At 40.3% G+C, this 24218-nt stretch overlaps 1 protein-coding gene across 4 annotated transcripts in view; it reads left to right on the top strand.

The window, feature by feature from the left end:
* The window catches only part of NRP1 (neuropilin 1), a 113433-nt gene extending 89654 nt beyond the window's left edge, over positions 1-23779 (top strand). The window contains exons 11-17 of one of the 4 annotated variants that reach the window (XM_083866729.1): positions 2220-2303; positions 5265-5324; positions 12446-12577; positions 16264-16538; positions 17026-17119; positions 18706-18765; positions 20020-23779. In XM_083866729.1, coding sequence (XP_083722855.1) covers positions 2220-2303; positions 5265-5324; positions 12446-12577; positions 16264-16538; positions 17026-17119; positions 18706-18765; positions 20020-20309 — 995 coding nt within the window. In that variant the 3' untranslated portion in view covers positions 20310-23779. Of the gene's footprint in view, positions 1-2219; positions 2325-5264; positions 5325-12445; positions 12578-16263; positions 16539-17025; positions 17120-18705; positions 18766-20019 lie in introns of all 4 variants that reach the window. The other 3 variants (XM_083866727.1, XM_083866730.1, XM_083866728.1) reach the window with 3 other exon arrangements.
* The last annotated feature ends 439 nt before the right edge of the window (positions 23780-24218 follow it).

A 24218-nucleotide genomic window follows, 5' to 3' on the forward strand; every position in this document is an offset into this window, starting at 1 on the left:
AAGATAACACTATGTGGATTTAACAATTTTATCTGGTGGATGATGGTACAGCGGTGAGGCTTATAAACCACACAGCTTAAAAATACACAGAATAACAAACCATATTATTTGGAGTTTCGTATGACACCTCCTATAGAAGCAGCTGAACAGGCTCCCAAGATGAATGGAAACAACTGCTCTACCTCCATTTCTTTCTCACCATTTCTCTCCCAAGAGGGAAGTGTGGGAGGCATTTGCTGTGAGAACTGATGAGTTCTGTGTTGTTTTTTTTAGTTTAGTGATTGAATAAGTATGATTTTACTTGGCCCGGAAAGTGGGGAGGTTGGAAATACTTCTTAGTTCCCACAGGAAGTCCTCATTTCCTGTGGGAATACTTAGTTCCTGCAGACTATTGTGCTACTTGCTCAGAAAAAAAGAAAACCGAGCACCTGCCTTATGTAAACTCACAAGTTGTGGGCAAAGCCCTTCAGCCACAGGGCTCCTGTAGCCACCCAGACATGCAGGAGTGAGTCTGTGGAACACCTTACAGGAATATATTGCTTGGTGAGATGGAGGAGCCTTTGCTTTTAGGCAAACTGAAACAGCAAGTACAATTTTTTTTCCTCTGGGACACATCTTTTCACATTTTTCTTTTTGCTATAATATCCTTTTGGTGTATGCTCACCTGTAGGTCACCCATGGGCAGGTGAGGTCAATTCTCATTTGCCTGTGGGAGAAGCATAATAATGCTTAATGTTGTATAATTGCATCTTAAGGAGGGAGTTGAATGGAGTCACTTGAGATTTACTGAGCAAGAAAAGAGTTGAGATGAGAAAAGAAGCATGAAGGTTGGCACAAAGAGGAGTGGAAATCAGCTCTCCAGCAGTAATGATCAAGGGCAAGTTTTGTATGCTTGAAGCATCCCAGGGGTGCATGTATGAAATGATGGCAGAGATGTAGACAAGCTTGAGGCTATACAGGGACACAAGGATCAAGATAAGAAACTTAACTGGATGTAGAAAGCTAGAGGGATCCCCCAGAGGGGTTTTTATAGCAATGTGGGTAACAAATGTTCTGCATAATTCATAATAGGTACAGAACTGTTTCTTTAACTAGGGATAGATTGAAGCTGTAAAGCATAGGTCAGGTTCCTAAAAAGGTGTGTTTTATCCCATAATATTGCTACTTCAAAAACTACCACCTCTCCTACCATTTTCAAGCCAAGCAGTCAGTGTATGTGATCTTCTGTGGCCAGTGGACACTGAGGGCAGTAGAAGGGAAAAGAAGAATCTGCAAAAGACATACATTATCACACAGTCTATAATGAGTGAAAAAGATTGCTAATGAAAATAACAGTAAGTGAGAAGAGACAAAAGCCTGGATCACATTCCAGAAGTGCTTATCTTAAGCCAGGGAACTATACGTGCGGCATGAAACATAAACTTAAATGTAGCACCAAGTCTCTGTGTTCTAGTTTTCCAGATGTGGTGTGCTTTGCAGATACTGGGCTATGTGTTTTCTAGCATCTTACACAAATCTGAAGCTCTTAACTGTAATAACAAAGTTCAGACTTTTACTGGTTAGGCAGCAGCTACCGGAAAGTCATCACCAGTGAGAAGCAGGCAGGTGGCCGGGGAGGATGACTGATATCACTGATGTCTTATTTATTTATAACTTCAACAAAAAAACAAAAGAAACACCTTCCATGTGTCCTCACTGAGCACAAAGTGGTTCCACATCACACTGCCTTCCTGCTGCTGTTACCAGAACCGTGCTCAGACATTTCCTCTCTTACATGTGCCCTGCTGAGAGGTTTCTTCAGCAATGCAGTGGGTGATAGAGAATTACCACCTTGATCATGCACCCCTCCTGCTCCTCTGCACAGACCCACTTACTGGGGCTTCAGAGAGCAATACAATTATGGGGTCTACCCCACACGCAACCCTCCAAGACTCTCATTCTGCCTTGCCAGGTGCTCACTATTCCTTGATAGGAACAACAAACACTCATCATCCAGTGAATAGACAGTCACTGCTTTGCTGCCCAGCTCTGCTCAGCCCTTGAGCTCAGTGCAGGAAGGAGAACAGATACTCCCCATTCCAAACAAGTGCTAAACAACGTGCAAAGTAGAGTTGCTTCAATCCTCAGACAGAGCACGTGGCACTCATCAGGATGTTACTTCCAGCTGCATGCTGGTTCTCCAGCACGTGTTTTAACTGAACAACTGGATTTTGTTTCAGCTCCGACTGCTGTCCCCACCGTTTCCGAAGGCAAGCCCGTGGATGAGTGTGATGACGACCAGGCAAACTGTCACAGTGGCACAGGTGATGACTACCAACTGACAGGTGCAGAAACCATCCTCATTCCATTGCAGCTTCATTGTAGCTCATATCCATCACCAGCTTAATGTTTGCAGTAATTTAACCACTCAATATTAATGGACATTAGTATGCAGTTTGTATCGTCAGTGCTGTCAAAACATGGGCATCTGCCTTTTACATATGACAATACTTTTGATTGTTTTCTCAGCTATGTAATTTTTGAAGAAAATAATAGTGACTAGATGGAAAAGAGGGCAATTTTTTGACAGCAATTCTGTCTAATCAAATCTTCTAATCAAACTTTCTCTTACTAAGAAGGAAATCTGGACAATACTCTTGAGATTTATTGTCTGAGATTGAAGAACTTGAAATATTGCTTGCTTTACATACAGGCTTCCTATCTAAAACTTAGTATAGGACTCAAATCTCATCCCCAAACTCTCCCAGACAGAAAAAACCCAGATTTGTTTCATCAGAGCATACTGCCGCATACTCAAACTGCCAGAAATATTTCCATGAGCTTCCCTGCCTACACTGCATTACAGCCACAGAAGGGCCAATGTTCTCCAGGCTGCCATCACAGCCTGAAAATAGGAGGGGTAGATGTAACATAGACTGCATCTGGAGCAGAGGAAGCTTGCTAGGTTTCATACTCTCAGACTTCTGAGAATCATTAGTCCTTCTAAGACAGCTGACACTGCACCTCTATGTTTTTGATCTCTTCTTGGAGGTCACTTGTTCCACAAATCTCCGTGTCTGTTTGATTAGATCTATACATCTGCAGTAATTGAGCTTGGTTTTAGATGCAGCGACACAAGTTATTTCATCACTGCTCCCTGATGTGCTTGTCTAATAAATGTTTATTGCTTCTTATATCCATGACATAAAATAGCATTAAAATCTGGCAATAGCTGTCCAAGAGGACATTGGGTGAGCTTAGGTAAGAGATTGGCTTGTTGGAATGAGCCAAGTAGACCATCAGGAAGCAGATACAAATGAATGTGGAATTTCAATATCAAACCCTTTCTGAGCTTTGCCAATGTCTCCTGTAATTGCATGTTGCAAATCATAAATTGAAAAAATAATTCTTGAGTGGGAAAGACAGTACACGGTCACTGTCGCTGCTTTTCAAATCAGTGTCCCAGATGAACCTTACTCTTTTTGAAAACAGCCATGAAGGGAGTCTGATAAAATAGTCTATATTGCATTAAGGTAGCTCAGAAAGCTTTCAATGTTGCTAAACAATGTCATTTATTTATTTATTATTCAGAAAAGAAAGAGGCAGATCAGGAAACACTAGGGCTTCCTGCAGAGCCCTGCATTGTCTTGCAAAACCCAGTAGGTAGAGACATATTGCACATAGAGGAGGCTCTGTCAGGGAAAGCAGACAGATCTGTGCAAGTACCTTCCATGTTCATAGCCTCTGCACTTCAAGGAGCTCAGGCCTTCATCCCACATGTCCCTTAGGGAACGTTTATTGAGCAGAAGAAAAACCTTCTGGCAGTTTCTGCAGGTTGTGCTGAGGGGGCAATTTATAATCTCCAAGACAAGGGACTAGCCACCAGCCTTCCTGAGCACCATCTCTTCTAGGAAACTGAATGTTTTTCAATATTAATATTGAAAATTATTGCATTGCCCTCCTACAAAAGTGCATACACTTAAGTATAATTTATTATTACAAAACCTAGAAACCCTAGGCAGTGCATGCCCAGTTGTTCTGGACATTGGAGAAATGCTGCTTTGTACAGATGGTGTTACTTACAACAGTAAAATGCACATATCTGATTTTACCAACAAATTAATTGTAAACATTTTTTTCTTCCTCCAAAATGCATAGAAGGCAAGTGTGTAAGTCTTGTGGCCCATTAAGGATAGGAAGGCTGTGCAGAGAGGATTTCATGAGTGCCTTACCCTCCCTAACCCGTTCCCAGTGCATGCACGGCGTGTGACTGTGGAGTCGCTTCCCTGACAGCACTTGCACATATGTGAGTGCCACAGTGAAGCCTCCCTTGCAATTAACTGTAATTGTGCTGTAGGCCAAATTCCTTCCTGCTCTATTTGGACCCCATACAGAGCTACTCTATTTGTGTGGTTTATAGCATTTCCCATCAGATCATTCTCACAAACATAAAGCTGGTACAGCTTGGGCATTCATTCTCATTGGAAGTCATCATAGTCATCCTTTCTATAATGCTTTAAGCACTTGCTTGCTGGAGAAAAGAAAAGAGGAACCATTGACTGGTAATCAGCACCCCACTGTGCATTTATAATTGTACTAATTTCCTTTTTGTTTTCTTATGAATATTAGGCTTGCTTTAAAAAGTCAAGTATTTTAAAAATATCAATTAGTAAGCCCAGGAGAGTGCCATGACCCCACTCACCTCTTGTTTATCTGCATGAAGAAAATGACAAAAGGGAAGTCCTTAATTTTTCCTTCACTTTGAGACAGAAGTGAAACCTACCTTAGACTAGATCCTAAAGTCTGGTAATTCCCATGCATCTCTCCTGTGAGGAGGTCTCACAACACAGCTATGAAACAACATACAGGGAAGCCCCAGTTTTACCTCACATCCCTGGTATGAGAAACAGCAGTCATGGGTAAATGAAAAAAATAGTGACTCTTAGGAGGTGCCATAAAGAGCAGTTGCTAACTTCCTGTGTGATTTGGAGCAAATCAGTGTCTGTAAACCAAGGACTGTCACAGGGGCATGTTGAGGATGATTTAGTTGTGCTTGCAAGGACTCCAAAGATATATAGCTTTATTTAATGAAGAGTTCTTGTGGGTTTTTGATAAAAGAAACCAGACTTTTAATGTCATATTTTCATGCTTAAGATTGCATACTCAGTTACCTACATGTCTAATAAAGACAGTAATATTTCAGGTTTATTTATAGGTTATTCCTAATGACTGCTGTGTCCTTTGTTGTGTCACATGTATCATGATATGCGTAATTTCTTTTCCAGGTGGGACCACAGTGCTGAACACAGAAAAGCCAACAGTAATTGACAATACATTACAACCAGGTAAAAAAAAGTCTTATTAAAACCACAATAAATTCCATACCCAAATTTCATGCCAGAGACAAAATAATGAATTGCAGCACTTCCTGACTTACCATTCCTTAAAGTCTCTGAAGTAAAGAAGCATCTGGTCTCTTAGCTCTGTACAGTAAATATTTTATTCCTTTCATCCACATGTAGATACAGCAGAGAACAAGATTTCCTTCTGCATCAGCAAATGCCAAGTGCTGACAAAATTAAACTAACTTAATCACACAGTGCACTGTTTAAATGTGGCATGTCAGTGACACAAAGTGTGTTTGCAAACTCCAGGAAAACAAAAACAGCCACACAGGCCCACTCACTATTTATATCCATGGTTTTACAAAACTAAGACAAGTAAAGTTTGCCAGTTTTCTCCACCAGGGAGCTGGCAATTTTACAATATTGTTTTCTAGCAAGTTTTCTTGAAATGGGGTTACATAAATTGCTACCATGAACTTAAAAAGGGAAAACCAAGTTGTCACTGGCAGCAGGTCCTTGTTACTTAATACAATAGCTAGCAGCTTTTAAATTCCTCAGTTTGCTGCTTCCTCAGCTTTCATGCCATTTTTTAATATCCTGTACAATTTACTGGGAGTGGGGGAGAGGATGGATTTGGACAGAAAACCCAAACTCCAGAAACTATAAGCACTGGTTAAAAGTCCTTTGCATCAATAATTGTGGAGCAGTAAAAAGGTCAGTTTTCAGTTACTCCCTTTTCCTCCATTAAAGCACAGTCAGGCACAGTCTTGCAAGTGATTTATTAACAGGGTGGGTAAGTGTTTGCCATTGTTTCCTCAACATGTGACACAATCCACTCTTGCTTCAAGTGAAAGAAAGGGACTAATAATGCAAAAAATTTCCTAAAGGACACTGATGGTGTTGATCTGATTAAGAGATAGAGCTGACTTAGCTCAGACGTTGTTCCCACTCTCAGCCTCTGCATTCAGATATTGCAGAGGCCAATGCTTTTACTCTCCTCAAAATTTGTCTCCAGGGTCACCCAATTGGCTAAGTCAGCATACACTATTTTTACCTCTGCCCTGCTTTATGAGCAGAGGCGGATCATGGAGCACCAGTGCAATGAGAAATGCAGCAGAGAGCCAGTCCCCCCTCTTGGGACACCTCCCCACCCTCCTCTTCTCTCAGCGCTCCTGAAGGGCTGGAGGGCTCCTGCTGATCTCACAGCTCTGCAAAGGGGTTGGGTATGCAGAGGAAGAAAAGATTCTGCACAGTGGATTTAGAGCAAAGCATTTTAATCTTTATATCTGAAATTATCTGTTAGGATTCCATTTTGATGAGATTAGGGATTTGTTACAGATTTTTAAGATATCTTCTTGCATTTAAATAAATTGCAAGTTTAGAAAGTGCCTCTGTGAGGTGCAGTTTCACTCCCTCCTGAGCAGTGCCAGCTGCTTTGCAGGTTCTGTTTAATCCCCTTGGCTTGGGCGGGACTCTCCAGTAACAGACTGACTGTTACTACCAGAGATTAAGATATCCTCATTTTCTCTCCTTACTTCCCTCCTGCACCACCTTTGCTTACTCTGTGATGTGCCAAGTTTTTTCTCTATTAAAAGAATTTCTGAGGCTCTGTTCAGAGCATGCCAGTGTTACTTCCCTGCATTGTGCTGGTAGGAACCATTTCCTTCCGGGGAATAAGGGACGAGTTCACATCCCAAACTCCAGGCTCCCACATGGCAGCACATTACAAAGATCATAGATAGAGATCAGCCAGACGCTAATAAATAAGAATAAGGTTTCCAGAATTTCCAGTTTAAGACTTAAAGGTTTCCAGCTGCCTCATAATCCCTCACTGAAAATCAGCCAAAACTCCCAAAAAGGGACAGGCAGCATGGGGAAACCCCTCCTGGCATGGAGGGGGTATATACATTTCCTTCTGCTGAGGGGACATGGCTGGACCTGAGTGCCCCAGTGAGGCACAGGGAGCAGGAGCCGTGCAGCCAGGAGCGAGTCTGCTCCTCCAGCCACAAATAACTCAATTCAAACTGCCCTTGAAGTTCCAAGGCTGCTTGGGGCCCCTGGCTCTCTGCTGCCTGAGGATAAGTGCACTCTTTCAGCTCTTCTCAAGCTGAACAAGGTAGGAATTTAACACATCAAGGACTGAGCCTTCAGCTTTGGCTTTAATTCCCTTTAAGGCCTGGTTTACCTTAAGATGTTAATGTGCCATGAGGTAAATGATGAGCTCCAAGTCGAGGAGCTATTCCAGATCAGTTGCAGTTTGCAGGCTCTAGCGGGTGATCCTGCATGAGCTACATGGTGCCAGTGGGGGCCACAGCATCTTGTGCCACAGTGGCTGGGGACAGAGATTGACCAGCCCTCTCAGCAGCAGCACCTGCCATGGCACAGGTACTCTGCAATAGGTGCCAGCACCATGTATTGCTGTCCTACTGCCTGCATTCCAGCCTGCAAATATCCCTAATCTTATTATCCCGGACTAACATGCTTGTGTGTGTCGAAGCCTGAGATTATCCTATTCCAACCAGCTTTCATACACTATGGAAACAGTTAAGAGCAAATAGCAGGAAAGCCTACGTGTATAAACAAGCTGTTCCATCAAGGAGTCTTTTACAGTTCGTTTCAAGGGGACTGAATTGAAAGAAAATTAAAAATAATCCTGATTTCAAACTGCTAAAAATGTTCAAAGGTTTGGGGTTTTTATTTTTTTCTTAATAGAGGATCTACTTTCCTCCTCAAACTTAAAAAGACACCTTTTACAAATCTGTCTGTCAAGGTAAATACCTCAGTCCTCAGCCCTAGGACTTTCTAACATCTAGTCTTTTTGAACACATCTTTTTCAATTCTAAAGGACTATTTGAAATGCTTGTCTCTTAGCTATTTACATACAGAGCAAGCTGTTCATTTACATTACGTGCTCTCAGTGTGTAATCTGAGTCCTTTGTAGAGCAGACTGTTCTGAGAAGTACCTTGTTTTTCACACATGTAATAGTTATTTCAGAAAAATATAACTAAAAATCCTGAAGTTAAAATCTCTGCTAAGAAATAATTTAAAGGTAGAATAGCTCTAATTCTTATTTATGCTGGAGCAACTTTGTATCAGTAAAGGGATAAATTATCATTTACTATCATTTCAGGTAATACTGCGCTGCCAGCATAAATGGTATAAAAAGGTGAAATGCAAACACAAATCAGACCAAATACACTACTTTGAAGTGGTCCAAATTCTGTCTGCAATTTCCTATTTTAATGTTGATCTACCCTTTGGCAAAAGCATCTTAGAGAGCACTTTCATATCATCTTTAGTGCCATCATGCTTCTTCTTGCCTCTTGTTGGAGGAGTTATAAAAATATGTCAAAGTCTGTGGGCCACAAAAGATTAATGGACTCACAAGAAACTCACTCAACTAGATTTTCAAATTACTTTCTTCATGTGCAGTAATGGTCCCAGCTGTGAGCAAGATGTGGTCAAAAAGTACAGCTGTTGGTTATTCTTTGAGAGGATAAATCTGTTTTAATTCAGTATCACGTACCCTACATTTTGAAAAAGGCATATGGGATTTCGTCACACCTCCCTCTCAGATTCTCATCTGAACTGCTGCTATTTGATTACATAATAGCTGGTTTTCTTTGTCCTCTTAATACACACAAACCCAGAGATCAATCATCTATCGGCAGGAGAATTATCCTAGCATGGGAATGGGCCAGCACTGCAGAGGGAGCCCAACAATTGCTACTTGTCCCTTGTTTCCTTCCTTCCACCAGATCTGCCAAGCCATAGTTCAAGGACAAAGAGGACACATTGCCTGTAGCTTGCTGTGAGCTACTGTATCAGCCCCCTGGGACCTTTAATAGAAGGGCTGAACTAGTCTGTCTTTTCTGGGGCAGATCCATTGTCCATACTGAACCATAATGAACCTATGCTGATGCTACAAGTGTCCATTATTAATTGGCTAGCAGGTCTATTTTTCCTTTTTTATGGCTCCCTGGGAGAAGCACTGGAAGAGACATAAGAATAAGCAATAAGAGATGGCATGTTTAAGCAGCTCATAAAATAAGAGCACTCTGAAATGCCTTTGACCTTCAATCCCATTGCTGTGATTGTCTAAGGAATATAGTAACACAATAACTTTTGAGAAAACAATAGGAACGTAGCTAGAAACAACTAACTGCATGCAGGTTACTTGTCAAATTCTCTTCAGTTTCAGTGGATTCTACTTCTGCATGGAAAACAAGTTCATTTTTATGCTATACCATGCTGTCTCTGAGTCTGAAGCCAAGGAACACAGGCATGGCCAAAGCATATCAGACTTAGGCTCTTTGCCAATTTCCTGGACTATATATTTCAAATGAAAGTGTAAGAAAGCATTTATTAGATGGAGCTGTGAAATTTAGCTCTGTTTTGAAACTCTCCTTCTGATCCCAGTGTTCAGAACTGTCATCAGAGCATGAAGTAAAAGGCTTGTGTCACTTCCTGCACTTTAGAATTAACAATTAAATTCTGGATGTTTTCCTTATCCATTTCAGTGTCCAGTTCTCTTTGAATTGTGTTCAATCTTTGCAGCATTCAAGGAAGCAAGTACCACTTACATTATATGAGAATTTTTTCCTTTGATCCACATTGGGCTTCAATGGATACCTCACATTACTTAGGCTGTGAAATGGAGAAGCCAGAATATTGTTCTGTTCTCAGTCTCTGGATTCATCACTCATTTACATACTTCTCCTATGTATTCGGCTATTTATTTTTATTCAGAGTTGAACAATACCAGTCCTATCAATGTCTTTGTGCTACGTGTTCATTTATGCTGTGGGGTATGTTCAGATGGATGTGATCTATCTACCACTGTTCTCCTTTCTTCTGGTTTGAATACCACACAGGCTATCACTACTTTGCATGATATAATCCTTCTTCAGGATTAATAAGATTAATTTTGTTCTACGTTTTCTAAAAGCTTTTCTAAAGTTCTGTCTCATGGCTCTGATGTCAAAGCCATGCAATATAGCTCTCCCTAGGCCTCCTTGACAATGAAAGGCTATTTTTCACAATCTTAAAACTCTTTAATTCATTGCAATGTCACTCTGTTTCTTTTAAAAACCCCCCTTGATTTTCAGATGTCCCCTTTTAGGCAAAATGTCTTTGATCATGGCCCCATTGTCTAGAAAAAAATACTTCATATACTGAAGAAAGAGACATAATGGATTGCCTTTCTGCACTCATGTGTGCATAGACTTGAGTTCTGCTTCTTCAACATTTTGAGCCCAGAGAGAGATTATTCACCACAATCTGCTTTTTTCCTAGAAAGGGCTAGAGTGCTCCAGGAAACATCTTTCCTCCACATTGAATTCCTGCACCAGACATTATCTGTTGAATTCATTTGTTCCCAAGTAGGATGCTGCATTCGTGACAATGTGGAGTAGACCCCTCTGGAGGCCAGCAGGAGAGAGGGGGGAGGCAGAGGGGATGGGGAGGATGAAAGAAAGGGGTGAAGAATGAGGGCTCAGTGCAGAGAGACACCACAGCACAGCCGAGGCACTGACAGGCGGAGCAGAGGGGCAGGAGCTGCCGTAGGTTCAGATGTCTCTGCTGACAGAGTGAAATTTTCTGGGGGCCAGAGGGGAAAGGGCATGGTGGCTGCAGAGCAGGAATCCAGTGGGTTGAGAAAAAACTGTGTCTGGGAGCAAGGGCCTGCCAAACAAGGACACAGCAGGCAAGGAGAGAATGATAGATGAACCCTTTTTATATCCACTCTGTCTCAACCTACTCACCTGAGGTTTTGTGTTGTTAAGATTATTATTCTAGTTTGCCTTCCATTAAAATCTGAGTTGTGAGTTCAAAAGCCTTACCAGTCTTCCCTGGCAGCTCAGTACGTGGAGGAGGTCTTTGCCTCCTCAGACTGGAAGATCTCCACCTCAAAGGTCTGGCCAACTGCAGGTCTCAACACACTACCCATATTTCTTGTTATTTTCCCACAATAAACAAGCACATTCTAAGGGCTGCATTATCTTTCCTGGCTTTTTTTATTAATAATGGACAAGAAACTCAATTCTTCCCCCAGACCCGATATTGATGGAAGCATAAAGTCCTTTGTTCTTAGTTCATACTTGCACAAAGCATCTCATTAAAGTAAACCTAAGTTATTCCTTTAACAAGGCATGAGTCATGCCTGAGAAAATACTCCAAGATTTGGTCACGTTGCTGTTGGGAGGGTATTGCTGTATTGCTCTACTGGGAGTTGTCACTGCCCAAGGTGAGATAAAAGTTCATGCCAATGGGGTAGGAACCAAATGCTCAAAAGATTTCAAACTGCTTCTGAAAATAAGAAATGCAAAGGATTTATATGCTATCTTTCTATAATCTTTCCATTGAAATTCCAAGATCTATTGAAGAAAATAAACTACTATGTATTAAACCTTTGGGCAGAATTGAAAGAAGCTGAAAACAAGATATGATCTCATCCTGACCATAATACCAGACTTCCCTTATTTTATGCAGAGCTTGTTTTGAAGCTTATTTCGAGTTCATTTGGCAATCAGCCACATTTGTCCCTTTTCCCTCTCAATTTGTCCATTTCAATGCTGCCATCTTGTGGGCCTACTTAACTGTCTGGAAGATGCTGAAAAAAAGGTCCTTATTGAAGCCAAAACTGTAGACTTCACCAGATATCCTTTCCTGTCAAGGACATTCCATTAATGTTTCTAGTTGCTCTTACTTTTGTCCAAATCTCGTTGTGAGTTGCAAATTGTGGCACCATTATGGTGCAAAGAGATATTGACAATCAGAAAATACATCTGATAAGTAAGCCAGAGCTTTCTTTATGAGTCTTCTGTGCTGCAATGTGGTTATCAGATAATGCGGGCGAATCAGAAGAATTAATCTAACCACAGAGGAAAAAAAAATCCCATAATATGGGTCATAAAGAGACAAGAAGCAACCACATCTTTTACAAAAAATAATGATTTTTCATCTGTTTCCCAGGAGGGCTGTTCTTGCTATGGCTTCTCAGAGTTTCAGGAACGAATGGTTCTGTTAATGGTCAAATGTATGCATTTGTTTTGAAGTACAGAATTTGAATTCTGCAATTAATAATCACATTTCATCCCCTCTTTTCCATCTTCCCTTGCAGAGCAGCCACTATACAACTGTGCCTTTGGCTGGGGATCCCAAAAGACTTTGTGTGACTGGGAGCATGACAACCAGGTGGATTTAAGGTGGGCAATCCTGACCAGCAAAACCGGGCCAATTCAAGACCACACAGGTAATCATGAGTTCATGATGTACTGTTTTACACAGAATGAGATTGTTCTGTTTAATACCAGCGTTTTCCAAAATCACAGGAGAGTGAATTATACCTAAAATACATAAAGTCACAGAGATGGTTCTCTAGTAAACCTAATTCATTATAGGTAATTACAATTGACTGTAATTGTCCTTTCTGTTGGGGAATAAAAATTGTTTCTTGTCAGGAACTGAAGATATTCCTTTCCCTTGACTTGCCTTTGGGTAATCATCACCTGGGGTAGAAAAATATCTGAATAACCAAATATTTTGCAAATATCACTGACCAACTAATACAGTCAGTCAGTTAATGACCTCACATTATTCCTGTTTGTAGGGACTACCCACCACAGAAAAGTATCATGTGTAAGTGAACTTCCCAGATGGGTGTGTTATCACACCCCTCTCCTTTCCTGCAGGAGTTGGAGATTATAGCCATCCTCTGCTCACAAACAGTTTTTCAAGAAATATCACCCTGGGGAATTGATTGGTTTGTTTTGTAGTAACTAACTCATAGCTCAGCATAATTAGGCAATAAATTTGCTGCAGGCTAGTGGAGAAGGGAGGGCACTGTGTGACCTGCACAGCCTCTCACTTTAGTGTTCTTGCTTGCATACGTGCAGATTAATCAAATGGGTTGAGATGAATCCCCCTTCCCACTTCTGCTACCCTTTGCTTAATGAGAATGACAAGGAAATTAGACAAAATTGGACTTTTTAAATTCTGAGACACTTTCAATTGAATCTTAAGACAAGTACAGTAGTTTCAGGGGAAAAAAAAACTTGTAATACTTTGACTGTAAATGGCATTGTACAAATAAATGGCATCAAATTAACTAAATGCAGTTAGCTGAAGTGAAGGCTGTAATGGTGGAAAAATTGATGTAGAGTAAAGTGAAATGGCTCAGTAGGATCTGACATTGAAAGGAGGTTAAAAGCTATGTTAGCCAGAGACTGACAAAATCTAAAAGGCATGCATAAGTAAAGCTCTAATTAAGACAATGAAGACAGAGTTCCTGACCTGGCACTGGAATAATATTCTGAAAATGAGAGCTATCTGCACTTCCCCATCAAGGATTATAGAGAGAAAACCTGCCTTCAATCAGGAGATGAAGAAATTATATTCTTCAAATGAGATTTTGTTGTTTCCACTGGCCCTGCTAGCACAGAAAACTTACTTGTTCCATGAGCTGTAGCTTTAGTGACTCTTACAGGCAGCCCCTTTTTCTTCTACTGCACTTTCAATATTTTCCAAAATTTTCCTTGAACTCTAAGAGCACCTTCACCTGCCAGCAGGCACAGAGTGAGTGGGGTGGGTATGAACACAGACCACGAGCAGTCTGAATGGCACTGATGTCCCAAACAAACCCTCAGCTGCACAAGGCCACCCTATGAACTGGGAGAACCACAGTGAGCAGGTCCCAGGCATGTCTTTCTCTCAGACACATGTGTAAAGCTGAAAAATACACAGAAGTAATCTTCAACAGCAGTTGCTTGAATACATCAGGATACACTGGATGTCACTTCAAATTATGTATCTTGTGATGAAATCTGGCCAGTGTTAGGTCTTCCAACTCAGACAGCTATCCTGATGCTGTGATTATTTTCCTTTTTTCCTCCCTCTGGATTTCTCTGTTACCATTCTTTGATGAGATTTGCACATGTTGTGCTGCTCTGCACAGAAGCAAAGTTGGAAACAACATGTAGACATAAGCATTCCTGTTTAAGAAGCTGGACAAGATGTTACTGCAGAAAGACAGAAGAAAAAAAAGCCTAGTTTGTTTTTTTTTTAATTTAACATAATCTTCTCCTTTAAAATTCTTCCTGCATATTGGGCAGGATACCTGTACTGCTCACAGAAAGATCCAAACAAAAGAAAACACCTTTGTGCCATGTTAGAAGAAATACATTTGTTTCTTATTTATTAGGTCCAGTCACTGGATTTAACCCACTCCTCTTCATTCCTGGTTCCCATCTCACTACTCTTAACCTTACCAGAGTAGCAATGCTCATCTTCCTGTCTTCGCTGGTGCAGGACTATACCATTGCAATCCAGCAAGTCTGAATTATACACTATTTCATGTGAAATTCAAGGATGTTATGTATAGGCAAAGACCAATGCTGGTAAAAAAAAAAAACTCTTCCAATACATCTTCTTTTGCCTCTTTACTTTTTAAGTGTTGGTATAAACAGTGATATGTATACTTATCACAGCAATACTTAAGAAATAGTATTTCTTACTATTGCCTTTATCCTTCCTACTCTCAGTAGGATGATGTCAATATATGCTGACTCCATCCTTTTGTATGAGTGCACTACATATGCAATATATTCTTACACACACCAGGATGAACTTCATGTTTTTCCACCAGGACTCTCTGCAAAGACACAGTTAAAAAGCCAACCAGAATGGATGTGTGGCTGATGTAATTCAGAAGAATTTCTCCTTAGTCAGTATCTTACTTAGCAATTTTCTGCTACCAAACTACTCACAATCCCACATGCTTCTCTCTTAGCGTGATTAAGAAAGTAAATTTCCAAGTTAAGGGTATTAGGTGTTCAGATTTCAACATGTATAAATCCATTATGCCCTTGAGAAAGTACCAGCTATAATCTTACTCTTTCAGGAAGGGGGTCACAAATACATAGAGCCTAATATATTGTTACAAAAGTCAAGGGCATAACTCTGACACCATCTGTGACAATGCTCAGCCTCTATTTGGGAGCATTCTTTAAATCTCAGTTCTGATCTCTGATCATGGCTGTTCAAAGCCATTTCTCCCTTCAGCATTCTTCCCATTCTAATCTTGCCCCTTGAGCACAGATTACTTCAAACAGAGATATTTTTTTAATAGCTCTTTGCACAATTAACATAGAGTAGGCCCCAGGGATTTCTCTTTAGCCTGCTGAACCAGGGTTGGCTGTTTTCAGGAGGTGCACACTGACATAATGCTGTCTCACCAAACATGCTTGTGCCTCCTTCCCTTAGCAAAAGCAAATGCCTTGTGTTTCATGTGATGAGCACATTGTTAGGGTTCACTCTTGGCACAAAATATCCCAGTGAACAGCAGAAGATGGCCAGAAGAAAGTGTAAAACAAGACAATTGCTTAGGCTGGACAGGACCTTTACAAGCCATCTAGTCCAACCTCCCTGCAGTGTCCAGGGACATCTTCAAACCTCACCTTGAATGTTTCTGAAGATGGGGTGTCTACTTCCTCTCTAGACAACCTGTGTCAATGACTCACCACACATCAAATTCCTTATATCTAGTCTGAATCTACTTTCTCTAGTCTGAATCTTGGGCTGTCACTTTGGGTCCTATTAAAAAAGTTTGTCCTCATCTTTGTTAGAAGCCCCCTTTAGTGGCTGAAAGGCTGCAGTAAGGTCTCCCCAGAGCCTTCTCTTCTCCAGGTTGAATAACCTCAACGCTCAGCCTGTCTTCATAAGAGAGGTATTCCAGGCCTCTGACCAGCTTCATGGCCTTCTTCTTAAAGCAAATCAGCTTTTCTAGAACTCTCAAAACAATGCCTTCTGAGTCTCTTGTTTGTGATGCTTGACCCATCAGTATGGAAAGAAAGCAAAGGATCGGGGGGTGGTCAGGAATTCTTATCTTAACAAAGAAAATTAAAGCTGGTGGCTATTCCTAACACAGTTCTTCTGTCACAGTAGGAGATGGCAACTTCATTTACTCACAAGCTGACGAAGCCCAGAAAGGCAAAGTGGCGCGGCTGCTGAGCCCCGTGATTTACTCGCAGAACTCTGCCCACTGCATGACCTTCTGGTACCACATGGCCGGCGCCCATGTCGGCACCCTGAAGATCAAACTGCGCTACCAAAAGCCGGATGAGTACGACCAGGTGCTGTGGACCCTGAGCGGGCACCAGGCGAACTACTGGAAGGAAGGACGTGTTCTTCTTCACAAGTCTGTGAAACACTACCAGGTGAGCTCGGCTGTTCCTTGCTGAACTGCCAAGGCCAACAATACCTTGCTGGTCGTGTTTTATACACTGCAGTAAAAGATGTCACTGAGGGATTTATGTGGCAATATTACACCTGCAGATGAGGTACGCTTGCTGTGACTAATAATAGTGAAATATTTCATGGTATCTCAGATTACTGAGATACAAGCACTTTCTTATCAGAGGCCAAATAAATATTGTATAAATCATTTATCATCAGGCACAAAACTGCCTCTTTGCCACAGTTTTGCTGATGTAGAAGTCTTTCATAAAGTCATGACGGTCCATGATTTACCTTTGCCTGTATAAGTTCATAAAGGCAGGCAATGCAGATTTTCAGGCCACAATTGAAGCACAAATGTGACATCATGGCAAGTAAAGATGTGTGTTACCAACTAATTAAGAAATCCTGACTGCTGCAGTTGTGTGCTAACCTGAAAACAATGTGAACACTATCTTGTTTTTCCAGGTGGTTATTGAGGGAGAAATTGGAAAAGGAACTGGAGGAATCGCTGTGGATGATATTAAAATTGACAATCACATAGCACAAGAGGATTGCCGAAGTAAGTGTGACAAACAAGAACATAGAGAATTCTCATCCAAAACATTGTTTATTTTGTTTTGATAGCTGGTTTTATCTGTGAAAAAGGATAGATAATTATTAGCTATGTTTACATTGATAACATCCTGATTCAGCCCATAGCTTTATTCATAGCAAGTGCCACTGGTGTCACCTTGGTATGGCAGCAGTTTGGATCAGAATTAGCATCCTACTGACACGAGTCACAGCATATTCACGTTCTCGCATCTCTCGCTGTATATTATATTGCTGCCCTCTTTATATTTCTCTGCTTTTTCTGTTGCAAGACTCTGTTTTAACTAACACATGAAATCCCATTTTATTTCTTCACCCTTTTTAGATTGCTTTCTAAGAAGCCTTCTTAAATTTTTTTAAATGACCATATCAAACCTTACAGGATAAGCAGATAAGGTGAAAATGAAAAGGGCTCTGCAATGTCCTCTGCTGTCCTGTCACTCTGAGTTTGCTGTGGCTCATTTGCTGTAGTCATCAGCTCCCAGTCACGTGGGACACAAAGCAATGTTAGGACATGGCCTTTCCCATATCTGAGCCAGGCTATTCCTGAGATGCTCTTTCAGCCCTTTTATTCCTGGCCAGTCTCGTGTTATTCCAGTCACTGCTGATCATACGCACATTGCATACTGCACGTAATTTGGCAGCAGCAGCCCCAGATAAACACAAGAAACAGAACACTGTCCTTCATAGCAGAGACGAAGCAATTACTTTTTTATTTAAAAGGAATAGAAATGAGAACTCTTAGCATGAAGAAGATAAATTTATTCTGTGCGAGTTAACAATACAACTAAGAGCAATAATAGAAGGTGTTCCTCACCTTTTGTAGCTAACATCCTTTTGAGGGTAACATGACAATCTTCACTATGGGGTAATTTCACTGCAGGATGAGGAAACTGTACAATTTCTTTTTACCACGTGGTCCAACCCCTGGGGTTCATCAAATGCCACCAGAGTGGCAGTTGGCAGGAAGGGGAGGCAGGATGCACTGTTTAGTCCTCCTGCAGTGTTCCCAGTACCAAGAGAGGTGCCGAGACCACAGTGACTGTATTTTATTGACTCCAGCACGAGAAAGGAAAACAACTTCTTTCCTACCTCCATGTTTTGGTTGTTCAAACCAAAGGTTGAGCAAAGATTCTGCCTGAGGGAGCCAAACCCAGAGGCTCAGTCTGAAATCCAAACACAAGTGGTCTCGCTGCAGTCAGTGAAACTATTCTTGTGATTAACTATGCCTATGCTGATGAAGTGTTTTGGAATTGGGCTCCAAAATTTTAAATACAGTGAATGAGATGCTAATTCATCACACTGATTTCTCTTTCCCAGGTATGGAAAACCCCTGCTGCTAACTAAAACTGTGCCAAGACTGGGCGGAGAGAAGTTTTTTAATGTTTCTTTTTTTCTCCATTAATTTTCAGAGCCCATTATAATGAACAGCTCTGTCAAGCCACCATAATGATGCTCTGACACAGGAAAATCTGCTATACCATTATTGCCAGCATGATAGTCAATCAGTGTTTGTAACCCTAATAATCAATGTCAATTCTTTTGCTTCATTAGAATCAACTGATGTGGAGAATGAAATAGATGAAGAAGAAGACCCAGAAAGTAATCAAACAGGTAAAAATTGTGTAATTTTTAAAAAGGGAATGAATTTTAATGTGTATTTTAATGTGAATTTTTGCATTCTATTTATTTATTTATAGATTTGTCCTCTAACTGCATATTGTATTAAGGTGTTTTGATTTTCTGGATGAGATGATAAGAAGACTTACATTTATTTGGAGATTGTAATAGTTTTATTCTTCCATGTCATATGGACTTACTTTTTATTATTTGTACCTATCTGAAACATTTCAAATTTCATATACCTAATTTGTTACATTATATTCATATATATGCAAGCACATTATAGACCCTCGATATTTTGTTATCTAGAAGAGTTGCCCACTGCTGGAGAAAGCACTATCATTATATCTTACAATTTATGACTCGCACTGTGCCTCAGTAATTAGGCTCAAAACTCTTCAGGTTAAATGTTTTCCAGACCTGGCTGAAAATGCCATTTTATGACCAGTCTAGCAAAGCATTATCATTTCCAATGATGATAACAGTAAATGGATCATTAAGTGGATCATAATCATCATATTGTTCCAATAATAAAATATACTTGCATATTACAGGCAATGAGCCTGATTTTTTTCTGTTACAGTCAACAGGATTGCTATAATTGATTTCAGTGAAAGAGAGTGAGTTTGTCCAAAAAGACTTTTTGGCTTTTCCAGCAACAATTACAGGGTTTGCTGCTTTTGGATCATTTTCATAACTAAAAATGTTGAGGGAAAACACTATGATACCCAGTGAATATTTTACACAAGAGGGCAGAGTGCTCCTCTGTGTCAGTTCTGTCACTATTTGCACTTCAAGATCCAATCCTAAAGTCATTGAAGTAGAAATAAAATGGCTGGATATTCCCAACCAATGTCTAAAGCTCTAACCTCTCACACTGAGCTGAGTAGGATTTCATTAACATTTTTGAGCTATATACTGCAACATGGCAAAATATAATCAAAAGGCTTCGTTATTCACTCACAAGGATCCTGCTTAATCCAAGGCAGAACTAGAGCTCTACTAAGAGGCAGCTAATCTACTAAGATTTAAAGACTGGAGAAGAGTATGGAAAAAAAATCCACAGTTGTTTGGGCCACATTACACTTTCACTATTTATGACCACCCTGAAGAAGCAAAGTTTTAAAATTACGTAAAAAACTTATGTTAAAAAAATTGATGGTCTTCTCAAAATTTCCTATTCATCAAACGAAGTTCTAACTAGCATCAGTTCTGAAAATTTTGCAATTCTTTATTCAATTTCAGGGTTTACACCTCCATACCATAGAGGTGATGACTATGATGACAATATCTCCAGGAAGCCAGGCAATGTCCTGAAGACCCTAGATCCAATCCTCATTACCATCATAGCCATGAGTGCACTGGGAGTGCTTTTAGGAGCCATCTGTGGAGTTGTTCTGTACTGTGCCTGTTGGCACAATGGGATGTCGGAGAGGAACTTGTCTGCACTGGAGAATTATAACTTCGAACTGGTCGATGGTGTAAAACTGAAAAAAGATAAACTAAACACACAGAATTCATACTCGGAAGCATGAAGGCCTAAAGCAACTGGAGAAGTCAGAGAATCGGGATGGAAGGACATAGCTCGGTCGTGCTGGGGAACTGTTGATCTTTTACTGTACAGGCTGAAAAGTGCATTGATGACACTGAGCCAAGCTTTTCTCAGGAGCTTCAATGAGTGTGTAACCGATGAACATGGACAACAATCTGTGTTAACAACCTGAATCATGTACAGTCTGCTTTTTCTGTTGGTTTTCTTTGAAATAATCGAATGCTGGTGTTGAGACCAAGTATGATTGACTTATAGTTCATTTTGTCTTTCTTTCTCTCCCTCTCTTTGTTTTCTGTTAATGGATAATTTTGTTTTTACTGTGCAAAATCCAAGATGCTGTCACAAAATGTATTCAGTGGGGTCCTTTGGATGGACATGCTGTCTGTAGCTCAGTGCCCAGAAAATATTGGAGTAACAGCAATTTAGTGGACTTCTGCACCTGTATTTGTGTATAATTGCTCGTGTTGTGCATAGGCAAAGAAGGGTTAGGATGTTTTTGAAAGTACTGCTGCATCAGTACCGATATAGCGTGTCAGCTCTGTTTACGAAGCAATACAGTCAAATTTTATTGATGTTTTTCAGTGTTGTTCTAAATTTCGTGCTTGTGAACTCCATATAAGAGTATGTGCCATCATCAGACACAACTGGTAACCAAGTGTACTGCCTAAAAACTAAACAAAAAAGTCCTTGGCACTGGCTAGTGTATGTCCTCTCAAGTGCCTTTTTGTTTGTACTGCTTCTCATTGTGTTAACATTAACTACAGCTTCTCTGCAGTTACGCCCTTGTCTTTAATCATATTCTGATGGCTCACTGACTAAAAGAAAAGTATATTTTAGTGTAAGAAAACAGCCTCAGCCAAGGCAAGGGCTAATCAGATTTGACAACCTGGCTTGATTATTCTGCTTTCTGTATTTCAACTTCATGTCTCTTGACTCTTTTGTATAAAGCTGCAATATCCCCTTTTATTGTTCTTTCATATAGAATGTATTTTCAAATGTAAAATCTCTCTCCCTTCCTCTTCTCTTTCTCTCTCTCTTTGTCTCTCTGAGTAGGTTGCATAAGCATTTGCCATTGCCAAGGAAAGAAAACTTCAGCTTTAACTTGCTGGTAATGGCAAAGAATTTTATTAGAGTTTGTGTTTAAAAAATAAGGGAAAATTCTTAACTTTATCCTCCAAAGTCGAACTTTGGGTTTCTTCTTAACAGCATAAAGTGACAGTATCTTTTTTCCTGATGTCATGAAACATGTCTTTTATCCTGAACAGCTTGCCTGTTAAGTACACTGGGGAAAATGCTTCCCTTACAGAAAAGATTGCCTTTAAAACTAGAAACTTTCCTTCTCTTGCCCCTACCTGAACTCAGAGTTCTGTTCTCTCAGTAACCGTGTATTTTCATGATAATTAATGCTAATTGGGCTTACAAGTGGGTACTGAGGGCAGAATGAAATCCCACGATGTATGTAGGGTATGTTCTTACCATCATGTTATATCCAATTGGCATTTCATACCAGGAGGTTTCTGTTTGACCACAAGTGCAGGCAAGACCAATGCAGTGAACTGAGTACTCTAAGCTGTCAGAAAAATGTGCTTGACAATGATGTGGCAAATTTTTGTATCTTTTAGGGCAAATACTATTGGTGAAATAATATTCAACAGCCTATGCAGCTGGTCCAACAGGGTAAAAGGAGATGAGAGCATGTTTCCCACAGGGGTCCACACAAGGCAGTGAGGGAGCAGAGGGGTCACTCCCCTGGGAGTGGCCAAGGGGAGCCCCTGGGTTTCTGCAGTGACCTGCACACAGCACAGCCATAACTGGGGGGCAGCTTCAACCTTCCCCTGGGTATCCACCAACCAGCAGAGAAAATCAGTGCAAACATGGGGAAAGGAACATCCTACCAAGTGCTGAGCTCATGTTTTCCCCTGTTGAATTTCCTGAGTAGAGTCAGGGAAGTGATTGGGACTTTCTGAGCTAGTTTTTTCCAAAATTGCTTTTGTAGAAGAGCAATGAAATATCCTGTCCAGGACTAGGATTAAAGACGGGCTAATTCAGCCTTGAATTACTTGGAGCAACAGAATCCGCCCCTATTTATACATCAAATGTTTTGAAGTGTATAATTTCACCATTATAAACTATAAAACAGAAAAATACGTAGAAAATCCACTAGTAACCTAGAAATTGAAGAAAAATGAGGGAGACAGTAAGTGAAAATGAGGTTTGAAATTGAAAGTATTTTAAAGGAAGACACAATAGAAAAAAAGCATGGACAGTTGCTACTTCAGAGAGGGGTCCTAAAGGCAATGACTATCAGGAAGACCCAAACACCCACTTCAGGTCATCAGACCTTCGATTGATGGAAGAGCTACCTCCCCAGCCTCTCAACCTTGGTCCTCCAAAAGGTGAGACAGTGCACCTAAGGCCTGAAAGTTTTGCCTAAAAGTTAGTCCATGAGATGTCCACAGCGACAGACTCACTTTGTCAGAGGTAGAATTTTCATTGGTTCCTAACACTGTAATTTGACCATAATGGCATTGCAGCAGCTAGTTAATTAACCCAAAGAGGAAAAGAATTTTTCAAAACTATTTTCAGCACACCACCACTGTGTGAGTCAGGAATTAAGGGTCTATTCTCCTTAGCTGAAAAACTTCTAGTCCACTAACTTGACTAAGAGTTACATGCTTATATCGCCTTGAAGAGAAAATCCCATTGGGGAGCCCAGGCCCAAAGCCTTTTGAAATATTCCCACTGATTTCAATAGATTCCAGACCAGCTCTGGGTCTTGATCTATTTGAACAGAAAAGCTGGTAGTTGGTGGGTTTTTTCCTTTTTTTAACATACTGAGAATAATGAACATAAAAAAGAATTTATCTCCTTTGTGGTCTTCAGACATTACTATGATAATGAGGATCTGGCACTGAAGATTTGATTTCTCTGAAGGTGATAGAATTAAAGTTGCCCTTCAATAAAGGAAAAATGATACTGCAACTTTACATTGAAAAGTATCTTGCACTGATAAATATATTTAAAAAAATTATATGTTTATAAAGTTATTAATTTGTAAAGGCAGTGTTACAAAATGTTCAGTTTATATTGTTTTAGATTGTTTCATAATTTTTAAAGTGTAAAATAACATATTTTTTTCTTTATTGAAAAACTATAAAAATCTTCTGTAGTAAAATGATTTCATTTTACTGGTATATTATTGCTTCATGTTTTGTACCATCATAAAACTTTGTGCAAATTTTTTTTACAGAAATTTTTATTTTCTATGACAATATGACACTTGTAAATTGTTGTTTCAAAATGAACAGCGAAGCCTTAACTTTAAATGACATTTGTATTCTCAAACACTGAGTAGCATAAAAAAACCACATAGAACTGAACTGTAACTTAAATTTCCAAACTATGACTACTACATTCCAAAGAAACAGTTGAATTAAACATTTTCATAAAATATCCCATAGCTGATGTATTTTATTATACTAAAATGGATTGGTATTACTAAATGGATGGTTTTATTTAGCATCTTGCAACAAGCACAGTGTTTCCATCACAATTATATTTGTTAGTAGGCAGCTCCATCAGACACCTTGGTGGGCTTGTTCATTGTTTAGGACAGAGGCATTCACCTTTGCCTGACCCATTCTCTTTCCTTGTGGAATACACTCCCACAGCCTTCTCTTTATCCAAACAGCTGGGATTTAGAGGACAAATTTGCCACCACTGCCCCTTGCCATGGGCCACCCAACGTGCACCCTGTGCAGGTGTTACACTCCCCCCACCTTGGGCTGGGGTGAGATTTACTGCCAAGCACTGCCCATTTTTGCTCTGTTACTCCACTAAGTCTCTGCTCCTGTGGTGAGGTTTGCACCAATAAGCTCCCTGCAAATTTCCA

Source organism: Zosterops lateralis, assembly GCF_965231275.1.
Source record: "Zosterops lateralis genome assembly, chromosome: 1".
In the NCBI taxonomy this organism is placed as follows: domain Eukaryota; kingdom Metazoa; phylum Chordata; class Aves; order Passeriformes; family Zosteropidae; genus Zosterops; species Zosterops lateralis.